General features: G+C 36.9%; 1 protein-coding gene across 4 annotated transcripts in view; it reads left to right on the forward strand.

Annotated features, from left to right (window-relative positions):
* VGLL3 (vestigial like family member 3) overlaps positions 1 to 21,201 on the forward strand; it is a 43,832-nt gene extending 22,631 nt beyond the window's left edge. For all 4 annotated transcript variants that reach the window (XM_039224330.1, XM_039224331.1, XM_039224333.1 and 1 more), the window contains exons 3-4: positions 680 to 1,204; positions 20,908 to 21,201. In XM_039224330.1, the coding sequence (XP_039080261.1) occupies positions 680 to 1,204; positions 20,908 to 20,951 (569 nt within the window). In that variant the 3' untranslated portion in view covers positions 20,952 to 21,201. The remainder of the gene's footprint in view (positions 1 to 679; positions 1,205 to 20,907) is intronic.
* Positions 21,202 to 21,452: the final 251 nt, after the last annotated feature.

Genomic DNA, 21,452 nt, shown 5'->3' on the forward strand with positions numbered 1-21,452 from the left:
CTTGCTAGATGTGAAGTCTTGGTCTTCTTCCCTGCCTCAATTTCCATATCTCTAAAATGGGGACAATAACAATAACTACCTCATAGGGTTGGAGTGAGGCTCCAGTAAGATTATCCATGAAAAGCCCCTGGACTAGGATTGGGCATTTGGTCACTGTCATTAAATATTAACAGCTATTATCTTGAAAGAAAATGAGTGTTGGTGAGCATAATAAAGTGCCATCTTCCATTTATTACTTTCAGCATTAAAATGTTCAGTTCAAATGAAAATTGTATTTGCATGTATAAGAAGTTTGGTAAACATCATTTCCAATCTCCTGAATCACATATATGGCATAAACTTTCTTTACCTGCGATGCATGTACCTGTGACCTGTGTTCAGACCTGGTGGTAGCAAGCTGCCCCATAGGAAATGAAGCTTTTAAGTCTCATGCTTGCAAACCTCAGCCTAGACCATGACTGCAGAAGCTAAGCAAACAAGGGGTGTGAGGCACTCATTCAGCACCTTGAACCGTGTGCATTGACTTGGTATGGGAGTTCAGAGGCTTACCTGGTATCAATTTACCTCTGTGTGGGGAGAAGAGTGCATACTAATTAGCCTGCTTGTAAAATATTGGACAAGTAGAGGCAAGTCTATCCTAGAACTGAATCTTATGTAAATAATTTTTCTGTCTTCTCAGACAGCTCAGCTCTCTCAAGCCAGCGGAATAGTTTCCCGACTTCCTTTTGGACAAGCTCTTACCAGCCCCCACCTGCACCCTGCTTGGGGGGTGTTCATCCTGAATTCCAGGTCACTGCACCCCCTGGCACCTTTACCGCAGCTGACCCTAGCCCCTGGCCAGGACACGGCCTGCATCAGACTGGCCCAGCCCCTCCCCCACCTGCATCCGAGCCCTGGCACTATCCTTTGGCATCTCAGGTGAGCCCATCCTACAGCCACATGCATGACATGTACATGCGGCACCACCCCCATGCCCACATGCATCACCGCCACCATCACCACCACCACCATCCTTCTGCTGGCTCTGCCCTGGATCCATCCTATGGGCCCCTGCTGATGCCATCAGTGCGCACGGCCAGGATTCCTGCTCCCCAGTGTGACATCACAAAGACAGATCCGACTACAGTCACCACTGCTACCTCAGCGTGGGCCGGAGCCTTTCATGGAACCGTGGACTTAGTGCCAAGTGTGGGGTTTGAAACAGGTGAGCTGGAGACTTTCCTCCTTTCTACAAAATAGAAGGGAATGTAAGGGAAAAAGCAGAAAAATATGGAGGATGGTTTTTTAAATACTTTGCAATATTTTTCTCTCCTGTGTAACACTAAGCTTTGCCAATGTGTTTATGGAGCTAACTACTTTGCAGAAATTTCTCCATTCCTGAGGAACTGGTAGGACTGGACTGAGAGAGGTCTCAGAACTTTCTCCCATTTCTTAAACTAGTGATCTGTTCCTTTGAACTGGAATCTCTCGTGCCTTATGTTTACAAAGAAGTGAGCACATTCTTTAAATCTCCTCTGTCTCTGTGCTCCATACCGTGTAGAATGCCTAATAGAATTCAGAAAGAGTGTGCTTTGGTAACTTTTCCGTCTGTGTCTGTCCTTTTTGTCAGGTCTTATGATTTGTAAAACAAACTGCTTTCTGGAATATAACACATGGAATACAATCATAGTCTTTTGAAAAGAGTTAGGGAACATATTTTAAAGGAATACATTTCCCTTGTCTTTCCAACCCACCCCTACCCTTCCTTCCTTTATCTTCTTCTCTTCCTTCTCCCTTTCTTTCTCTCTCCCTGTTTTAAATAACAAAGGACTTAAGAAGACTACTATAAAGTTTATATTCAACAGATTTCAATAAAATTGGTAAGGAGCATTCAGCTCCTCTCTGGAATTCACTAGTTCTTAAGGAGGTGTGTGAAGTTTGTCTTGGTTTTTAGACTAGATGACTCATATTAACAGTATTAATAGTTCTGAGTTCACAGAACTCACAAGTATTAGAGGCAAAAAATACAAAGCAAGTCATTGATTGCATCCATGGAGTTTACTTACATCCCAAAGCCATCCACCTCTACCTCCAGTCCCAGGTTCTTTTCCTGGACTGTCCAGACGTTTAAAGAAACTCACTCTTTTCTTAGTTTTTCTAGTTTTACTATTCTTAGTGTGCAAGATCTTTCATCTGAATGCGGGTTCACAGCAGAGAACTTCCCAGAGTAATATATGCGTACCATCAAGTTGCATTAAGCCTTACATAAGTGAACATTCTTATCTTGGTTAACTGGTTCTCTGGTGAGTTTTGAGTGTTGGTTATTGCTTAAGCACACAGTTTAGCTTCTTATTAAGTCCCTGGGTTTTCTTTTTTTTTATTTTAGAGAAAAAGAGAGCATGTGCAAGTGAGGAAGGGGGCAGAGGAAGAGAGAGAATATTTTTTAAAAAATTTTTAATATTTATTTACTTTTGAGAGAGAGAGACAGCACTAGCAGGGAAGGGGCAGAGAGAGAGGGAAACACAAAATCTGAATTAGGCTCCAGGCTCTGAGCTGTCAGCACAGAGCCCGATGTGCAGCTTGAACTCGTGACTGTTGAGATCATGACCTGAGCCGAAGTCAGACACTTAACCGACTGAGCCACCCAGGTGCCCTGAAAGAGGGAAGGAGGGAGGAACAGAGGGAGAGAGAAAGAGAGAGGGAGAAAATTTTAAGCAGGCCCTGCACTGAGCATGAAGTCCCATGCAGAGCTCAATCTGATCCCACAACCCTGGAATCATGATCTAAACTAAAATCAAGAGTCAGATGCTCAACCAACTGAGCCACCCAGGTGCCCCTCAAGCTGCTTTTCTAAAAAAGTATCAGGGGACTTGATTCTGTCTCTCTAGGAGAAGAGAATATGGTCAGGCTAATCATCTCATTCTTTCTTTGCCACATGCTAACAGAACGAAGGCAGCTCTTAAGTTATTTGATGCCTGGGGCTAGATCTGATTAAGTCCCAGTCTGGTAACTGCCATCATGGACAGCCGGTCTGTGGAGATTCTTCCCTATCTCATTTCTGGGGTACTGTGTGACCAAAGCTAACGATGCTCTTCGCAGGCATAGAATCCCAGTAAGTCTGGGCTGCTGTAACATAATGCCACATACTGGGTGGCTCAAACAGCATACATTTACTTCTCACAGTTCTGGATGCTGGTAAGTCTGAGATCAAGGAGCCAACACATGCATTGTCTGGTGGGCCTATATCCTGGTTCATAGACACTGTCTTCTCAATGTGTCCTCACACGGTAGAAGAGACAAGGGAATTCTCTGGGATCTCATTTATAAGGGCACTAATCCCATTACAGAAGGCTCTGCCTTCATGACATAATCACTTCCCTAAAAATATCTTGCCTCCCCATACCATCACTTTGGGGTTAGGATTTAACATGTGAACTTCAGGAGGGTCACAAACATTCAGTCTATATGCATCCTTTCTGTGCATTCCATAACATAAAGGGGAAAGGGGACACGATTGCCTGTTGTTCTCTGTTTCTAATTCTCTGTCATCTGTTACCTACTTTTGCACTCCTTATTTTTGGTATGAGCTTTATTCACCTACTAATTGTTCAGAATTTTGACTTGAAACACTCTCCTTGGGATCAAAAGCCATCCTACCTTTGGGAAGTGAAGGAGAGAGGATTTTTGGTTTTTATCTGAAAAACCTACAGTACACCCATTTAGGTATAATAATGTAATAGTTCTTAATACTTACTGAATTAATATTCAGTAAGATAATGTGAATAAACATTTATTGGATACCTAGTTCATAAGGTCTTGCCAGAGGCACTTTGTTTATATTATTACTTTTAATTCTTAAACCAAATCTGACTGGTAGTTTCTAGATCCATTAACAATAAGGAAACAAGACTGAGTTTTCCTATTTGAAAACTGCTTTTTAAGTCTAAAATCCCCAACCTAGATTTGAACTAAGACCTTCCCCAAGTCTAAGGAGTTGCCGGGGTAGCATCTCTCTGTAAATATAGATAAATTAGATGATTAATTAAGACTGTTAATAGTTACTAATGAGGAATGAAGATTTACCTATTGGAAGTATATAGTGTTATTCTTTTCATTGTGGTTTAGGATAATACTCACAATTCATATCTGTCCCATAGTTTTGAAAACAAAGACAAAGGAATAAAGCAGATAAAGACCACATCATTTACATAATCATTGACAAAATGGAGATCCTCGATTAGGTTTACTTCTACAATTGGACTTCTAGTATCCTCATCAACATTTAGATTCTGGGAGATAGAATCCTAGGAAAAATAGACTTCAGAGAAGATTCCCTTAGACCTACCTCTTCCTTGTCACATAGTTTGAAGCCTCATTACTCTAAGAAGAGACTGGTGGCTGCTCAAAATTGCCTTGAGAAGCATAGTTTGAGGCATGAAGCAGGGTGCTTGCCCTGCAAAGGACAGTAGCGGGAAGGGCACGCAGCAGTCTGCATGGATTTTGGCCCAGAAAATGAGACAGTGGGAGGGGCTGAACTTTATGTACTCACTTTCTTCTCCTAAACTCAGGAGTCATATCAAATATCACATCTGTCTTCCTTTGGGAAGAGTTAGAGAGGAGTGTTTTAGGTCAGTTTCTCTGAGAAACAGACTCTTAGATGCAGATTTGATTGGAGACAATTTGTGCAGTGGTGTTCTCAGGAAGACATCTGTGTGATGAGAGAGTTGGGCAAGAGAAGTCTCACTGTGATTAAATTCAATGGGACTTAGTGGATTGTGTAAAGATCTCTGGAGTTGGGGTGATACTTTTTAATTGTATTCCCTTAAGTTCAAATGAGTGGGCTTCAATATATCTGCATTGACCAGTTATTGGATGTGTTTGTCTCTGAAAAGGAGACATGACACTAGGCAAGGTGGCTTTGTTCTACTGAAGGCAGTTCCCAAGTCTCAGCATGGAATGGGAGGGACCTGATGGCCCACAAAAGTAGCCAGTGCAGGAGGACACGTAAAGGAAGTGGCTACACTTCCACTTTTCTAACTACTTAAAAAGAACAAAAGTTTCCATGTGATAGCTCCAAGCTAAAAAGATAGGAAAACTGAAAAGAATGCAAATTGGGGCCCTCTATATAAATCTATACAAAATTGACTGGACCAGGTAGCCCAAAAGAGTGGCTTAGCTCAGAACTAAGCATCAATGCTGGGTGATTTCTGAGAAGTTGAGGGAAGATCTTGTATTCAGGTGAGACAGGTATGAAACTTCTTGAAATTCAGGTACCCAGGCCACCAAAATGGAGGTCATTTTCACATTCTGTTAGTGGGGGAAATAAATTAATCCAACTATTTTGAGAGCAATTTGGTGAAGCATATAACATTTTCATCAATAAATGATAATTTTAGGTGCATATTTATTTTATAGCTATTTAAATAAATTAAGGAAATCTGAAAGGTTGAAAATGATATGTTCAGTGACCAAGAAAGTTTTAAAGTATCATGTATGGTATAATACAAGAGTCTGCAAAGTCTTTCCGTAAAGGGCCTGATAGAAATATTCAATGCTTTACAAGGTCACACTATCTCTATTGCTACTACTCAACTCTGCCTTGACAGTGTAGAAGCAGCCACAGTCTTACTTAGATAAATGAAGATGACCGTCCCCAAAAAACTTCACTGATGAACATTGAAATTTGAATTTTATGTGTCATGAAATGCCACCCTTCTTTTTTTATTCCCTTCTTTCTCCAAAATGTAAAAATGTAAATCCCATTTTCCATTCATATTATATATATATAATATTATATATATATTATGTTATATATATTATATATATATATATATGGGCGATATATATAAACGGACAGTGAGACCATCAGCTATAGTTTGCTGACCTCTAGTATAGTTCCATTTGTGTAGTTTTTACCCATCTGCACCCTCACATATGCATGTGTGTGCCTCCACTCCCTCAAGAAAAATTATCTGGAAGTATATATCACAACTTTTAATGGTCATTGGTCCTGGTAATTAGCGTGTGGCCTGAGCTTTGAAGCTAGACTTCCTGGTTTTATAAGTCCAGCTCTATCACTTAATTAACTATAGGAATTTGTACAAATTACCGAACTCCCTTGGTGTCTCAGTTTATCTTTAAAGATGCTTCATTGGGTTGTATTGAGGATTAAATAAATTAATGAAGTAAAACATTTACAAATGTGCTCTGCAGATAATAGGTGCTCTATACATTTTAGCTATACAAGTGAAGGTGATCAGATCCTCACATACTGTAGGTTTAAAAAATATTATTGATGGGGTGCCTGGCTGACTCAGCCAGTGGAGCATGTGACTCTTGTTCTCAGAGTTGTGAGTTTGAGCCCCATGTTGGGTGTAGAGATTACTTAAAAAGTAAAATCTTGAAAAACATTATTGAGCTATATTTCACATATCATACACTTTACCATTTGAAAGTACAATTCAATGGTTTTAGCATGTTCATGATGTGTTTAATATATTCATGATCCCCACTATCTAACTCCAAAACATTTCCATCACCTCAACAAAAAACCTCTGTATCTTAGGGATATAAAATATATCCTCAACATATATTCCTTCTTCCCTCTTTCCCTGGGCAACCACTAATCTACTTTCTGCCTCTATGGATTTTTCTACTTTGGACATTTCATATAAATAAAATGTCCTTTTGTGTCTGCCTTCTTTCACTTAGACTGTGTTTCCTAGATTCATCGTGTAGTACAAATCAGAACTTCATTTCCTTTTTAGGAGTAGATGTTATTCCATTGTATAGCTATAGCACATTTCGTTTATCCATTTGCTTGTTGGTTTGTTTCTCCTTTTGGGCTGACATGACTCATGCTGCTACTAGCATTCACGTACCAGTTTTTGTGTAAATGGATAGTCTCAGTTCTCTTGGGTATGTTCATAGGGGTGAAATTATTGGATTGAGAGAGCCTCACATTTTATATATACTTCTGTATTTCTTGATTTCATTTTATTGTGATACAACATATTATTAGATACATACATGTAAATAAAAGGATATCTCTATCATGCTCAGATTGTTTTATGAAGATATTAAGTAAATTCTGTTCTAGTATTCACCTTCCAGTGGCCATAGCCATACAATTCATTTCACTGAAATGTTGTCATTCTCATTTCCTGTTATTGCCAATAATTGACTTAATGTAAAATATACAATGTAAGACATTCTGGCCAATTTGAGTTAATTTTGCAAGTACAGATTTGTTCATGAGGCCTTTTTCTGAAATACAAAGTTGACTTTATTTATAAATGCCACTTCATCCACTAGATTTAAATTTACCAAAAGGAAAAAGTGTCATGCTTTGTGGTATGACTTCTTCTCTATAAACACAAGCTGCTCATGGCTTGAGACTGTTTTCATCTGCAGATCCACAGATTTATTTTTCTTAGGATCCCTCATGTTATTTTAGCTACAATTTTGTTACAAATTTATTTTTTACTTTGAGGAATGCCATAATAACTCAATATAAAATATACATAAACAGCTTTTTGCTAAAATACATTTAAGTAGCCTAACAAAACAAACAAAACAAAACAATAATTCTGTGCTATAACACAGATTTGGGAAATCTGGCTCTAAAAGGGAGTTTATATGTGTTGATGTGTCTTCTGGCTTCTTAAAAAATGTGTCATGTAAAGCATTAACCATACATTTGCGTGAGTAAATGAGGAAATCATGACGATTCTGCGCCAAAGTGGGATTATAGCCAGATATTAAACAGTATCTGGTTTATGTCTAACTAATGAGCATATCTTCAGATATCAAGCGAAATCGAGATCACGTATTATAGAATAGGACATTGGCTCTTACTAGACAGAAAAACAAACTATAGAGCTACTAATTCAAAAAACAACTTGCTGTGATATTTTGCATAAGCACAAGAAGCTATGCTTCTAATATTCTCTCAGATGTTAGAAAAACTGGATTATTTCTGAAAATACTTTAATAATAATGGCTTTGATAAGCCTGTGAATAAAATGACCCTGTTAAGAAACTTGGAAAAAAATTCTTTGAGAACTTAAATTTTGATAACAGATAGGGAGCACTGGGTACCAATGGGAAAGTTAGGAATATACAAATGTCCTTTTCATCTATTTTTTTTCTCTCCATAGACACTTGGTGTCTGATAATATTACAAAAGAATCAACATATTCTTTTAATTTTTTCATTGGATAAGGTCTGTATACTACATTGTTAAAAATTGGGTTTAATTTGAATCTTCTAATCTGATATTTTGTGACAGGACCTCATTCACAAATGGCAAAAATTATATTTTAAAGCAATTTAAGTTATTATTGCTCAAAAATTTTATACAGTCATCTCTTTGAAATAGGCTAATCAAACACTGTCAGCTGTTAAGACAATGGTGGTCAGTCTTGTTCAATACTATATGGATGCTTTACATTGCAATCCAGTAGTAGAAGCATACATATCTTTGTTTTATCAAATACAGGATATAAAAGGCAGGATGAAAAGTAGCTCGTGAACTAGAGCAGCAAATGGAGAGGCAGTTTATCTCCATGAAAGAGAGATGGACATCAAGTTACCACTTGCTTTTCCATTCAACCTGTAAGTTTGCCATCTCTCTAGATTCCATCTCAAGAGCTGTGCTTTCTTGTAAGTGGTCTGGTGCTGACAAGCCTGAGCAACAAAGACTGTGATTGCATGAAAGTCTCATACTAAACTATTTTAACAACCCCTTGTAAAATGTTGCTAATTTTTGAATTTCACTGGGGATATCAAAGGGATTAACATCATGGAGCTTTATATCCAGTGACCTCTTGGAAATTATTTCTGTAAAAATAGACATTTACCAAAAAAAAAAAAAATTAAAGGAAACCAATAGTTATCAACCCAGTGCAGTTGGATATTTACTTGATATAATAATGCTCCAATTCCAGGCTTTACAATGAGAGAGAAATGTGGCAAGCTTAGAAAGAAATCAATAGAAAGCTGCAGTAATGATTGACAGGATAGTATTATTTATATAAAATATCAAGCCACTAAGGTAATTTTTATTCTAGAGAAGAGGGGCCATCAAAGTAACGTATATGGTGGTGCTCAACTAAAAACAGTTTCCTTCCTCTCCTCTTCACATCTTCTCATGGAGCATATATATTCTAAATTCTGATGGGTATAGGGTTAGTGATTCATTGAAGCCTTTCCTGACATTGTTAGTAATTTTTATAAGTGATGAGGAAATTAAGAAATTTGCTTTAATATAGAATAAGCACGGAAGCTTACTTCTAATCATATGATTTCAGCAGGTAGACATATTAAATGACATATTATATAGAAGCCAGCCCATGGGACTATGTGATTTTTCATTGGCAATTGTGCTATTCAATAAAGATTTATAGATTTCTGGGCTCTTATCTTGAGGGCATTACCTCAATTAGGATAGTTAAGATGTCACAGATCAATAGTTGCAGTTTAAAAAAAACTATGTTAGGATGTTTTTTGAACTAATACTTTCTCTGGACTTTTTTAAAGTTTATTATGATTTTGTAATAATAAAGAGTCTAGTACTTAACAACCAATTGCTTAACACTTTCTGCAAACCTTTTTATTTTTCTTTGGCATAAGTCATAATCCTGTTTTCCACCGAGAGGAAAAAAAAACCATCAAAGGTATGTTAAAATATTTATGCACTCTTGAATGGTGTTGGTTGCATAGGGCACATGTCCAGAATGACAATTTCGTGACCAGAAGGGTAATGGAAACCATCTTTGAGATGCATGCAAAATGCCAGGAGATCCTAGCCAGAGAGTGAGATCTGCATGAAAAGTAACTGGATGGTGAATCAGAGGGAGAAATGCATTCCAGAGCACTGCTGTCAGTTTCAAGTATCCATGGCTGGATACTGTAGAGTCTTAATGAATTTCCCCTGCTTTCCCAGACCCATGTAGATCTTGCACATGCTGTCTTCTATGCCTTCATCCATAGAATGGTTCCATAATGTCACAATGCCTGAAGCATGAGGGATTTTGTCTCACGGATCCTCCTTCTACTGTATAGAACAAGTGCAGGAGCCTTCTGAGAAGATTCCAAATGTTTCAGGATTATTTGCACAACAATACAAGTAGTAGTGTGTGTGCGTGAAAGAGAAAGAGACAAAAGCAGATGAGAGATATTGATCTTATTAATAATTTACTTGCACCCCTAATCATTTAGGGGATCATAAAAATAATGGTCAGGACAGAGAACAAGAACTTTAATCTTTGCAGAATTGTAGAAATGTGTGTCTAGAGATGTGTATGGGAAAAGCAGAGAACCAAAAAATAAATTCTATATGTCACCACTTAGCTGCATTATGTTGAGCAAGTTTCAAAACCTGTATGTTCCTGCTCTTCCTTATATTGAGAATGGAGGTAATACTTCCTACTCTGCCGTCCCTGGGAGATTCCAATGAACTGCTGCACATGGTTGTGTTTTCTAGATGGTACACTTGAGGGAGAACTAAAGCTCTCATTATTCTTACTAAATACATACATGCATGTCAAACACAAAAAGAAAATCATACTGGAGATGTGAGACATCATAATAATTGGGATGCAAGCCTTAAATGCCCCTGTCACTTCCTGACTTTATCTACCTTAATTTGTTTCTGTTCTTGAAGAATAGCTATGATGTTTGCTGGAGCTAAATTTCCTAATACTGCTGTTTGCTACTATTGACTATACAATGAAAACTGGGTGCTTTTGTATTGGTTGAACAGACAATGGGAGCAATGTGATAAAGAATCAAGAAGAAAAGAATTTTTGAAGGAGTATCAGGATGTGCATCTTCAAGACATTTTTAAGCATAGTTTTATTCTTTTTTCTGTTTAAAACATTCTGCTATGTGAGATGAGAGGACACTAAAAAACAGACCCCTTTCCCTTGGGTTTAAGTACGTTGAGATATGTATCCTTATCACTCATATAGATCACAAGGAAATTTTATGTGCAGAATGAGACAAGGTATCATTAGACTCACCCAAACTTCATTAATACATGCTAATCTTTAAAAGCTGTGAGCTAAAGATTGATTCATTTTCCATTCCAGTATTAATTTGTCAGCAAGTTTATATTTATTGCTATATAAACTGGGTAGCACCTCTTGCTTTCTGAAATATCTTCCTAAAAACGGAAAGCAAAATTAGGCAATGACGTTATTTTTTGACTGTTGTCTTAAAGGAGCCTTCATCAACTAGCAATGGTTAGCAGTTGTAGTTTTCAATCTACACCATGTCTTCCCAAGGGAAACTTAGGTGCTTATCTAAGAGGGGAACTGTAGAGGTTGAAAACACTCCCAGGATAATCTAGTGTGACTCTGAATGGAGAAGGTGGAGAAGCACTCAAAGCATTAACAGTCCTGTTTCAGGGTCAGTGTATTTGTATTCACAAATTATCTTTTCACTAATGCTTTACTGTTTCTCATATCACATATAGGGGTGCATCTAAAAGAAACAACTCGAATGAAGAAGTCTGTTTCAGAACTTGTTCCCAGACAATTTTGCATCAGTTTTCAAATAGGCTGCAAAGACTGTATGCAAAAATTCTATATGGCCTGTGGAATTTACAGATTCTTTTTATTCCCTTCCAGGCTGTCTAACTCTTCTCTTATTGTTCTATTTATCAACAATATAAGGTTTCACAAACATTTCTCTGTAGCCAACATGTTGTGAATTCCTTGGCAAACATATGACCAAAAAAAGTCTTTTGAGACACTGCCCTTAAGAGGCCAAATGTGCCGATCCTTATTTGGAAATAGCCTGATACATTATGTATTTACCTTCATAATTTTTGTCAACTATAAGCATGTGTTATAATGCTTATTTTCATGGTTGCTTTGCTTGAGCAATATCAAGCAATGTTTATCATCTTCATAATCTTTGAAAGTCTGTTTATGTTTGCTTGGATTGGACAGCCTTTTCTGGAAAATGTCAGAATAAGCTTGTGTTTATATCACATATAAGTAAGATGAAAAATTACTTATGTCAATGTAGAATTGATTGATATGCAACATATCTCATTCTTACCAAATATTTTCCAATATGTTTTGCTTTAATGGAGAGATTGACTACTTAAATGGACAGAAAAATACATTTGTATTTCTGTTATTCTCAAGTAACTTTTTAATTTTTGCGGTCTTTAAATAACTCCTACTCCTGTGTTGGTGTTGTGTCCCTAATTATGTTTTTATGGGTAAGCAATGGATCCAGATTAGCTCTTCCTCTGGTTGATTATCTATTTTCTAGATCATAAAGCTGTCACTGCATAACCTAGAAACCTCTTTAAAGATGCATGTTTGGCTGCATTTGTTATCCAACAGATGTCTGGATAGTTAGAATCTCTAGAGTATTATAACTTGTGGTTTCAGTTACAATAAGTGATCCAAGCAGTTTTTGGTCTTTCTCCTCTCTAGCTCTGGGAGAAAATCTGTAGAAGAAATTACAGACGGTATTCTATTTCACTCTTCCCCACTCTTGCTTTTCCTTTATTCTTTGTCTCTCATCTTCAAAGTTTGTGTGTGCTTTTTTTTTCTTTAATATCTGCCTTAGGAATTGGTAAGCAGTGTCTATATTACATATTACATCTCCTAGTCCCTGGTTTCTCTCACCTAAGAAGTTACCAAATTGATATTCAAATTTGGCACATAGTAAGTTGCCACCATGATCAAAAACTGCCTAACTCTGTAATTTATATTTTATATTTGTCCACAAGGTCAATTTTAAAATGACTGGTTCAGACATGGAATACCATATCCTGATGGTTTAAGTACTTCCCAAGTTTCCTTCCAGCTGATCATTTTAACCTACACAAGTCTAGGAAGTGAATGTCGCTAAAGGCAAAGGCTAGAGATTCTGTGTACAGGAGAATTGGTGGTTTTGGAGGGACGAAGATTCTCAGAGGACAGCCAGGCTCACGGGGCTTGCAGTCTCCGTCTTGAAAAACAGGAGCGGTGGGAAACACCTGGGCACTGAACTGCTTGTCAACCTGCAGTGATCGCCTCCGGTGTGCAGGTGCTCTGTTTCTTACAAAAACGCAGTAAATTATAGTCTACTAGGTTCAGTGGGTTTAGATTTCTACTCCTCTTTTGAATCTGAACTTAAAGATATTTTGGCAAGTTTAGACAGTTTTCACCTCATTGTTTCTGACAGTACAACTACATGGAAATTTTTAAGTCAATTCTAAATGTGCCTTGAGAAAACATCTTTATCCACAGAAAAACATTCCTCTGCTAATAAATTATTTCACTACCATAGTTAAGTATCTTTTACCATTGTTTTTGTGTGCAAGGGTTGTAATGATAAGATAATTGTAATTCAAGTGTCATAATAAATTTAGTCTTTGGTCTGGTTCAAGAATACATTTTGCTTGTGATGACTTTAAAAAGAATTACCGTCCAACACTGAAGTGCTATCTATGAAAATATTTAGTGCTCATCAAACTGGCAAAAATATTTGTAAAATATGAGAAAAATAATTCTTATATACGTACAATACAAAAAGCACTTAGAAATAAATACACTGCTTTCTTAAATGCACAGAAAGTTAGCCAAAGATAAAACACAGAGAAAGGAATGCTATATTTGCATAATGTTTACCTTCACTAATATGAAAATAAATGCAAATTGAATAGATATTTTTAATAGATACTTTTAGTCTATAATAATGATAATAAGTAGTAACATATAATATGAATATTGGTGCAAACTTGCTGAAATATGTAGTACCCACAATGAAATATGTGTGTACATATATATACTTAGGTTCAGCAATTATATAAACATATTTTCAGGAGTTTATCTTCCAAAATGATCACATAAGTAACAAGTATATTTGTACATGTGTATTCAAATGATATACATTTATAGAGAATTGGGTAATTTATATTACAGGGTAGAACAAATATTATAAATCCCTCCAGAGAGGTTGATCTACATGTACTCACATGGAATGGTTTCCAAGATAATATTGCTAGTTAAATAATCATGTTATAGCACAGTATAAATAGTAATGTGAGTATGTATGTACATCCAAAGTATGCTTGGTGAGTTTTTTGGTAACAAGGGATATTGTGTAGAACTTATACTTTCTAAACATTCTGTAACTTGGTATTAAACAAGAGATCTGTGATGTTTTGAAATTTGAAAAGAGGAGGTTTTTAAAAAGAATGAAGGGAGGTATTTATGGTGGTTAAACATGATCTAAATATTTACCTGAAATGAAATTATAGTTCCTGAATTGGATAGCCCTAACCCTTATTTTTTTTTCCCCCACTTTGTGTTTCTTCTACTCTGTGTTTCCCATACTTGGTGTTAAGGTGCTATCTCCACGTAGATCTTACTTAGAAATTCTTAACTAGCATTTAAAATGATTGCCCTGGGGCTCAGACAAACAAATGCAGCTGTATAATCATTACCAGTGATAATGTTATAAAGGAGGAGAAGATAGTATGACTGTCTCTTGCATCAGTTTGTGATCATTTGTCACTGTGTCAGTGTTAGATGTCAAGTTGGTAAAGGTTGGATATTTTGATACAGTATCCAACACAGGATATATTTATATTTGTATTTATAATAAATATGACTTATCTTTGATAAAGCAGGGGATTGATTTTCTTGTAATGTAGGAATAAGCTACCAGCTTCTTTTAGTCTAATGGCAAGCATTCTGATCCAAAAGAGTTTCTAGACTCTTAGTACCTATGAAATGAAAAGTTTATATTTATGCATCTAAGTATTTCTTGATTTCAGGTAATAAAATATTCTATCCACACTTACAGGTTTTATGTTCCTATTTTTCATCTTCTCTTTTTATCAGCATCATGTTCCCCAGTATATAGTTACTACATTACCTATTTTATCTACAGCAATAAAATTAATTGGAAGCATGTTCAATTTACTTAAGAGCTATAGTCAATGGTGTTGTCAAGTGATTATGCTTCCTTAGAAGTAGGACATGGTTTCCTAATAGATATAGCTCTGACAATCAAACATTCCTTAAAACTCAGGTGTGCTGGAGTGTAGCTTTTCAGTAACTTTATTTATTATTCATTTCTACCCAATAGCAGAAAACTTAACCTCATTAATTTTGAGTATTTGTAGTCTAATCTAATGATATCTCCATTGCTCTCAGTTTATTGCAATGTCCAATTTAGAGTTGACACCTCTTCTCAGATTCTTTCCTTACCCTCTCCCTGAGTTTGCCTTTGTATTCCTAGAGTCAGTTGTTTCACAACAGCTGTCCATTAAGAGGTTGGCCTTTGTTTCCAAACATATCTCCTCCCCCAACTCTGTTTCTCAGGTCATTCTCTGTATAGTGCCTCCTCCCCCCCCCCCCCCCCCCCCCCCCCCAAGTAATGACCTATTTAAGTCCAGTTCATCTCCTAGTCATTGTGATTCTTCCAAGATTCTCAGTTGGGCCATGTCTTCTGCTGTGGGGTACCCATATCATAGCTATTGGACATAATGGAGTCACATGGAAACTTTAGGATCTTTTCACAAGACACCCAGGAATTGAGGGAAACTAGAGAGGGGGAAGTGTCAGGCCTTTCGTCCTTGGACACACCTTGTTGCCATCTATACTTTCTTTTCCCAGAGCCTTTTGTAAGAGGTGAGCCTCTGAAGCTGTTGCTTCCCAAAAATCTCAGCTAGAAAGTTAGAAAATGAGTTATGATACCTTGTTATATAATCAAATACTTCAAACCTTAAAGGGAAATTCTATTACAGTCTTCCTTCCTTGACCAAGACTTCTCTCCTGCTTCTAATTATCCTACACTTCTTTTTTGTGTTCATATGTCCTTTGCTCTCGTCTTAAGTATGGAGCTTTTTTTCTTTTTTTCCTTTTCTTTTGGTGGTCAGGTGTTAGTGGTATTGGAACTGAATTGAGGAGATGGGTCTGTGGGCTTACATTTCCATTCAGGGTTTTTTCCTGACTGAATCCTAGACTCTCAAACTCTGATGCCAACAATCTAATGTCTTTGTTCTCTGGTCCCATTTCTGAAAACCACCAAATGACCACCCTGTGTCTTCGTTGTTCACACTGGGGAAGGTTTCTTTTTGTGGTGTGTGTGTGTTGGGGGGGAGGATTATATATCAAAAAAATATCAATTAATGTGGAATATCCTATTACACAATTGAAGCAGTCTTCATCTGAAGTGTAATAAACTACTGTGTAACCAGTTACTGCATCTTAGAAAAAACATTGAAAAAGACATTCAAAGACTATCATTGAAGATTTCTAGTTTAAAAAGATTACTAAAAGAGCTATATTATTAACTCTGATACTGATTATATCAAATCAGACTATTTTTAAACAGCACAAAAAGGAACATAAAAATGTATTAATTTTTTCCTCATATTGCTTTAATAAGCGGATTTTGACTTGAAGAGTTGTAGTAGAATAGGCTAGTGACATAGTCAATGATAAGTATAATCCATATGGGAGAGACCCATATACACTGTGGCTAAGACCTTTGACTCTGACATCAGACCACCTTGTTTTAAATCCTAGCTCTACCATTTAATAGTTTCGTAGTTTCTCCTAATCTCAATTTTCTCATTCGTAAAATAAATATTGTAGCATAGTTGGGAGCGTTAAATTAGATATTTCATGTAAAGCACTTCACACAGTGCCTGTCCTATTCAGCCTGAAGAAAACATTCACTGACATTTTTATGTTTATTTTCCCTTCTACTAAAAATCTCAGAGACCAAACAATAAAATTAAAAGTGAGTTACTGATAACAAGAAGAAAAACATGAGTGATTTCAGACAGCTAGTGGGGAGATTTCAGGATATGCTATATGAACCAATTTCCCATAGGTTTGAGTTAAGAAAGTGAGAGGCAAAACAAGCCTGACTAGAAGCAAAATTACAGCAAAGTAGATTTCATGTTCTGGTAAGAAGTTGGGGAAACCCCAAATGTATGTAGATCACATAAGGATTCTTGGGACCACCTAAGGATAATAAGTTAATAATTTTGTTCTCTTTAACCCTTGTTGAGAAAAGTAAATGTACTAGCTGACTCTTAAATATCGTGATCTTTCCTCATCAGTCATCTAACAAGAAAAATCATAGTACCACTTCTCTGTCTGTTGCAACCTATTAGTAGTAGGATATTTTGTTTGTGGTTGTTCATTTTTTTGTGTTTTACTTATGACTATTGTTGAATGTTTATGGATATTTTCAAAATACCTGGTAGTTAAAGCAAAGGTCTGATTTAATGTACCACCACCAAGAATAGGCTAAACCACAGGGATCACATTAGGTATTTAATACATTTTAGGCCACAGAAGAACTGATTTTTTTTTAAGGTTTGCATTAGAGTAATACAAAGACTTGGAAGCAAAAGAATTGAAGAGATGAAGTTTTAATGAGAAAATACCCTCTGTTATTCTGGTTGGAAAACGCAGGGCTATGTTAAGTAATGCAATACTTGTCCACAGAAAAAGATGAACATGATTTTGAAGGAGTCATATGTCTTCGCAGAGCAAACTAGAGATTGCCTTTATTTAAGATGAAAAAAGGCACTGAAACCACTTGATGATTCCAACGCTATTCATGACTTGCCGTGCTGACATTCTATAGATTGATGGAGTCTTCAAGTGTGGAAATACTGAGTCATACAGAAGATGAGATGTTTCAATAATGAAAAAAATATTTATGCAGTCAGCAGATTGTCAGTTAAGGTGGTTTAGATTATAAGAGTCACCAAACAAAGACTGTGTCAGGTTGCAAATTATTTTAACCACAAGATCATTGAAAACAAGTAAAGCAAATTTAGAGTGAATTGGTATACCCCAATCTTTTTTCTTCCTTCCCTCTTCCTCCTATTGTCTCCTCCTCCTCCTTTTTTTTTTTTTTTTTTTTGTTTTTTTGGAAAGGAAAACTATTTTTTTTTTTTTTTTACAAATAGTTTATTGTCAAATTAGTTTCTACATAACACTCAGTGCTCATCCCCAAAGTGCCCTCCTTCATGCCCATCCCCCCCTCCCCCCCACATCCATCAGTCCTCAGTTTTTGTCAGCATTCAAGAGTCTCTCATGGTTTGCCTCTCTCCCTTTCCCTCACCATTTCCGCCCTTCTTCTCCCCCTTGGTCCTCCGTCAAGTTCCTCCTAATCCTATACGTGCAAACATATGGTATTTGTCCTTCTCTGCCTGACTTATTTCGCTCAGCATAACACCCTCAAGGTCCATCCATGTTGCTACACATGGCCAGATTTCATTGTTTCTCATTGCCATGTAGTATTCCATGGTATAGATAAACCACATCTTCTTGATCCATTCGTCTGTTGATGGACACTTAGGCTCTTTCCATGTTTTAGCTATTGTGGAGAGTGCTGCTATGAACATTGGGGTACATGTGCTCCTATGCCTCAGCATTTCTGTATCCCTTGGGTAAATTCCTAGCAGTGCTATTGCTGGGTCATAAGGGAGTTCTATTGTTAGTTTCCTGAGGAACCTCCACACTGTTTTCCAGAGGGGCTGTACCAGTTTACATTCCCACCAACAGAGAAGGAGGGTGCCCGTTTCTCCACATCCTCGCCAGCATCTAGAGTTCTCAGATTTGCTCATTTTAGCCACTCTGACCGGCGTGAGGTGGTATCTCAGTGTGGTTTTGATTTGTATTTCCCTGATGAGGAGCGATGCTGAGCATCGTTTCATGTGTCTGTTGGCCATCTGGATGTCCTCTTTGGAGAAGTGTCTGTTCATGTCTTCTGCCCATTTCTTCACTGGGTTGTTTGTTTTTCGGGCGTGGAGTTTGGTGAGTTCCTTATAGATTCTGGATATTAACCCTTTATCTGATATGTCATTTGCAACTATCTTTTCCCATTCCGTTGGTTGCCTATTAATTTTCTGGGTTGTTTCCTTAGCTGTGCAGAAGCTTTTAATCTTGATGAGGTCCCAACAGTTTATTTTTGCTCTAGATTCCCTTGCTTTTGGGGATGTGTCAAGTAAGAAGTTGCTGCGGTGGAGGTCAAGGAGGTTGTTTCCTGCTTTCTCCTCTAGGGTGTTGATAGTTTCCTGTCTCACGTTCAGGTCCTTTATCCATTTTGAGTTGATTTTTGTGCATGGTGTGAGAAAATGATCTAGTTTCATTCTTCTGCATGTTGCTGTCCAGTTCTCCCAACACCATCTGTTAAAAAGACTGTCTTTTTTCCATTGGATATTCTTGGAAAGGAAAACTATTGACTCTGTATCTAAACATAATACTAGTCACAAGAGATTAAAAAAAAAAAAAAAAACAAAACCCTTAAGATGGAACTAACCTTTTTTCAGGTAGTATTGCTTTTTCCCTAGTATGCAAGTGCAGTAGAATATAGTGACTTGTGGTTCTATGAGGTGCTTCTTTGACTTTTTCTATTATTCTCTCTCCCTTTATGAAGCCTTTTTTGTAGATTGTCTTAATGTCTCCCATCACTGACTGTTTTGTAGTGGCGCTCATTGTTTTGTGAAATTCTTTGACAAGTTGGATGGACAAGAAATGAAATCACTGTAGCTGTTTTAGTAACAGTTATCATTGAGAATCATACTGGCTCATTTAACCATTCAGTGTCTGACAATCAGCCCAGACTTAGAAAAATTTTAGATCAAGGATCAAGAAAACATCCTGTGATCTGAGCACCCTCACAGCAGCATCATGCTGCATTTCCACCCACTTATTCAATAGCCTTCCTTCATGTTTTGGCATTTGGTTTTAAACAACTTAAGAGCAATCAGTTCCCTGTTTTTACTCTTCCAAACAATGCCAAAAATAAAGGAAACTGATGTAAGTGCCTTCAAATGGGTATAAGCTGAAGGTGCTATACTAATTGTCCATATCAGAAATTAGTCACCTGACTCCACAAGTCACATTTTCTGTTTCTTGTTTGAAACACTTATTCCTACTCACTTTAGTTTTCAGTTGGAAGCTCTACATACTCGCTTATTGTCCTTTTGTTACTACTTTTAAAAACTTACCTGTAGGGGTGCCTGGGTGGCTCAGCTGGTTAAGCGTCTGACTTCAGGTCAGGTCATGATCTCACGGTTTGTGCGTTCGAGCCCCGCATCAGGCCCTATGCTGACAGCTCAGTGGCTGGAGCCTGCTTCAGATTCTGTGTCTCCCTCTCGCTCTGCTCCTCCTCCACTCATGCTCTGTCTCTGTCTCAAAAATGAAAAAAACTACAAAAAAATTTTTTTAAAACTTAACTGTAAATTTTATTTTCTTGCTTTGAAGTATAGATTTTTATGATGTATAGATTTTTACAAGCCATCTTAAATATTTTCTGGAGGAAGATTAAAAAATAAGTAAATTTATAAAAACAATACAGGTGTGTGTTCTTAGCTGTGAATCAGCTGTGTCTATTTTACTGGCAATATTACATCCAGCTTTTAACCATGTTTAATTGCTTGCCATATTTTGTAGCAATATAAAATATGCAGAACACATTTCAAAATAGCACCAAAATTTACTATTTTAGTTCAAAAGTGTTATTGTTGCTGAAAAGTATTAACCGAAGTGCTACCTAAATGCCCCAAAGATTGTTTACGTTGTTTTCTCCAAATATCAGCTCCTATTGAAATTAGAAATAAAAGGGTTTCATTTATACTATTTTATTTTATTGATTGTTCACTTATACTCCAAGAAAATGAAAACCACAGTAAAGAATTTATACTGTACAAATATCACTGCTCTAATCTAGGGTTTCTGTCAATGCTGTGTTGGTTGGCTTTTTGAAAAATGTGAGCTCCAGCATAGAAATTTCCTGAGACATCAGGTCATCCTTATGCCATACCTCACAGTTGCCTAGATTGTCTTTTTGGTTTCTATATGCAATGCATTGTAGATTAGGCCCATTTCTGAGTGTTTCGTGTACTAATGCTTTTCATTTTTTCATTGTCACCTATTCTAGGTCTGCAGCATCAAGACAAGAGCAAGGAATCACCCTGGTACTGAAACACAGTATTAGAAAGTCAGGTTGAAGTATGAATCCATGGGCCCACTGGGAAAGAGGCTGCCGGGATTTCCCATTCTGCAGTGGGACACACTAGACATGGAAGAAGAAGAGGAAATGTCAACCAGCTAACCTTGGTTTGGAGCCTTTTCTTGAGAAAGCAGAGTGGGTCCTAGACATTAAAGAAAAGCATTTTTGTTTGTTTTTTTCCCCTCATCTGAGCCTTTGCCAACTGTGCAAATCTTTTTTTTTTTTTTTTTTTGTCTTGCTTTTATCAATACATGATTTAATTTTTGTTTCATTCTGGGTTTTTTTGTTTTTTGTTTTGTTTTTTTTTTCCTTTATGAACCAACCACCTTGTCAGGAAAAGATGAACCACAAATGAAAATGCTCATCCTTTCAGGAATACAATTTTGTAGCTCTATGTGTATCTATTTTTGTAGAAATACAGAAAGTTTGATTTAGCATTGATGGGCTATTTTTGAGGGATGTATTTTTTTTAA

Source organism: Hyaena hyaena, unplaced genomic scaffold (assembly GCF_003009895.1).
Source record: "Hyaena hyaena isolate Hyena2069 unplaced genomic scaffold, ASM300989v1 scaffold_1602, whole genome shotgun sequence".
NCBI lineage: Eukaryota > Metazoa > Chordata > Mammalia > Carnivora > Hyaenidae > Hyaena > Hyaena hyaena.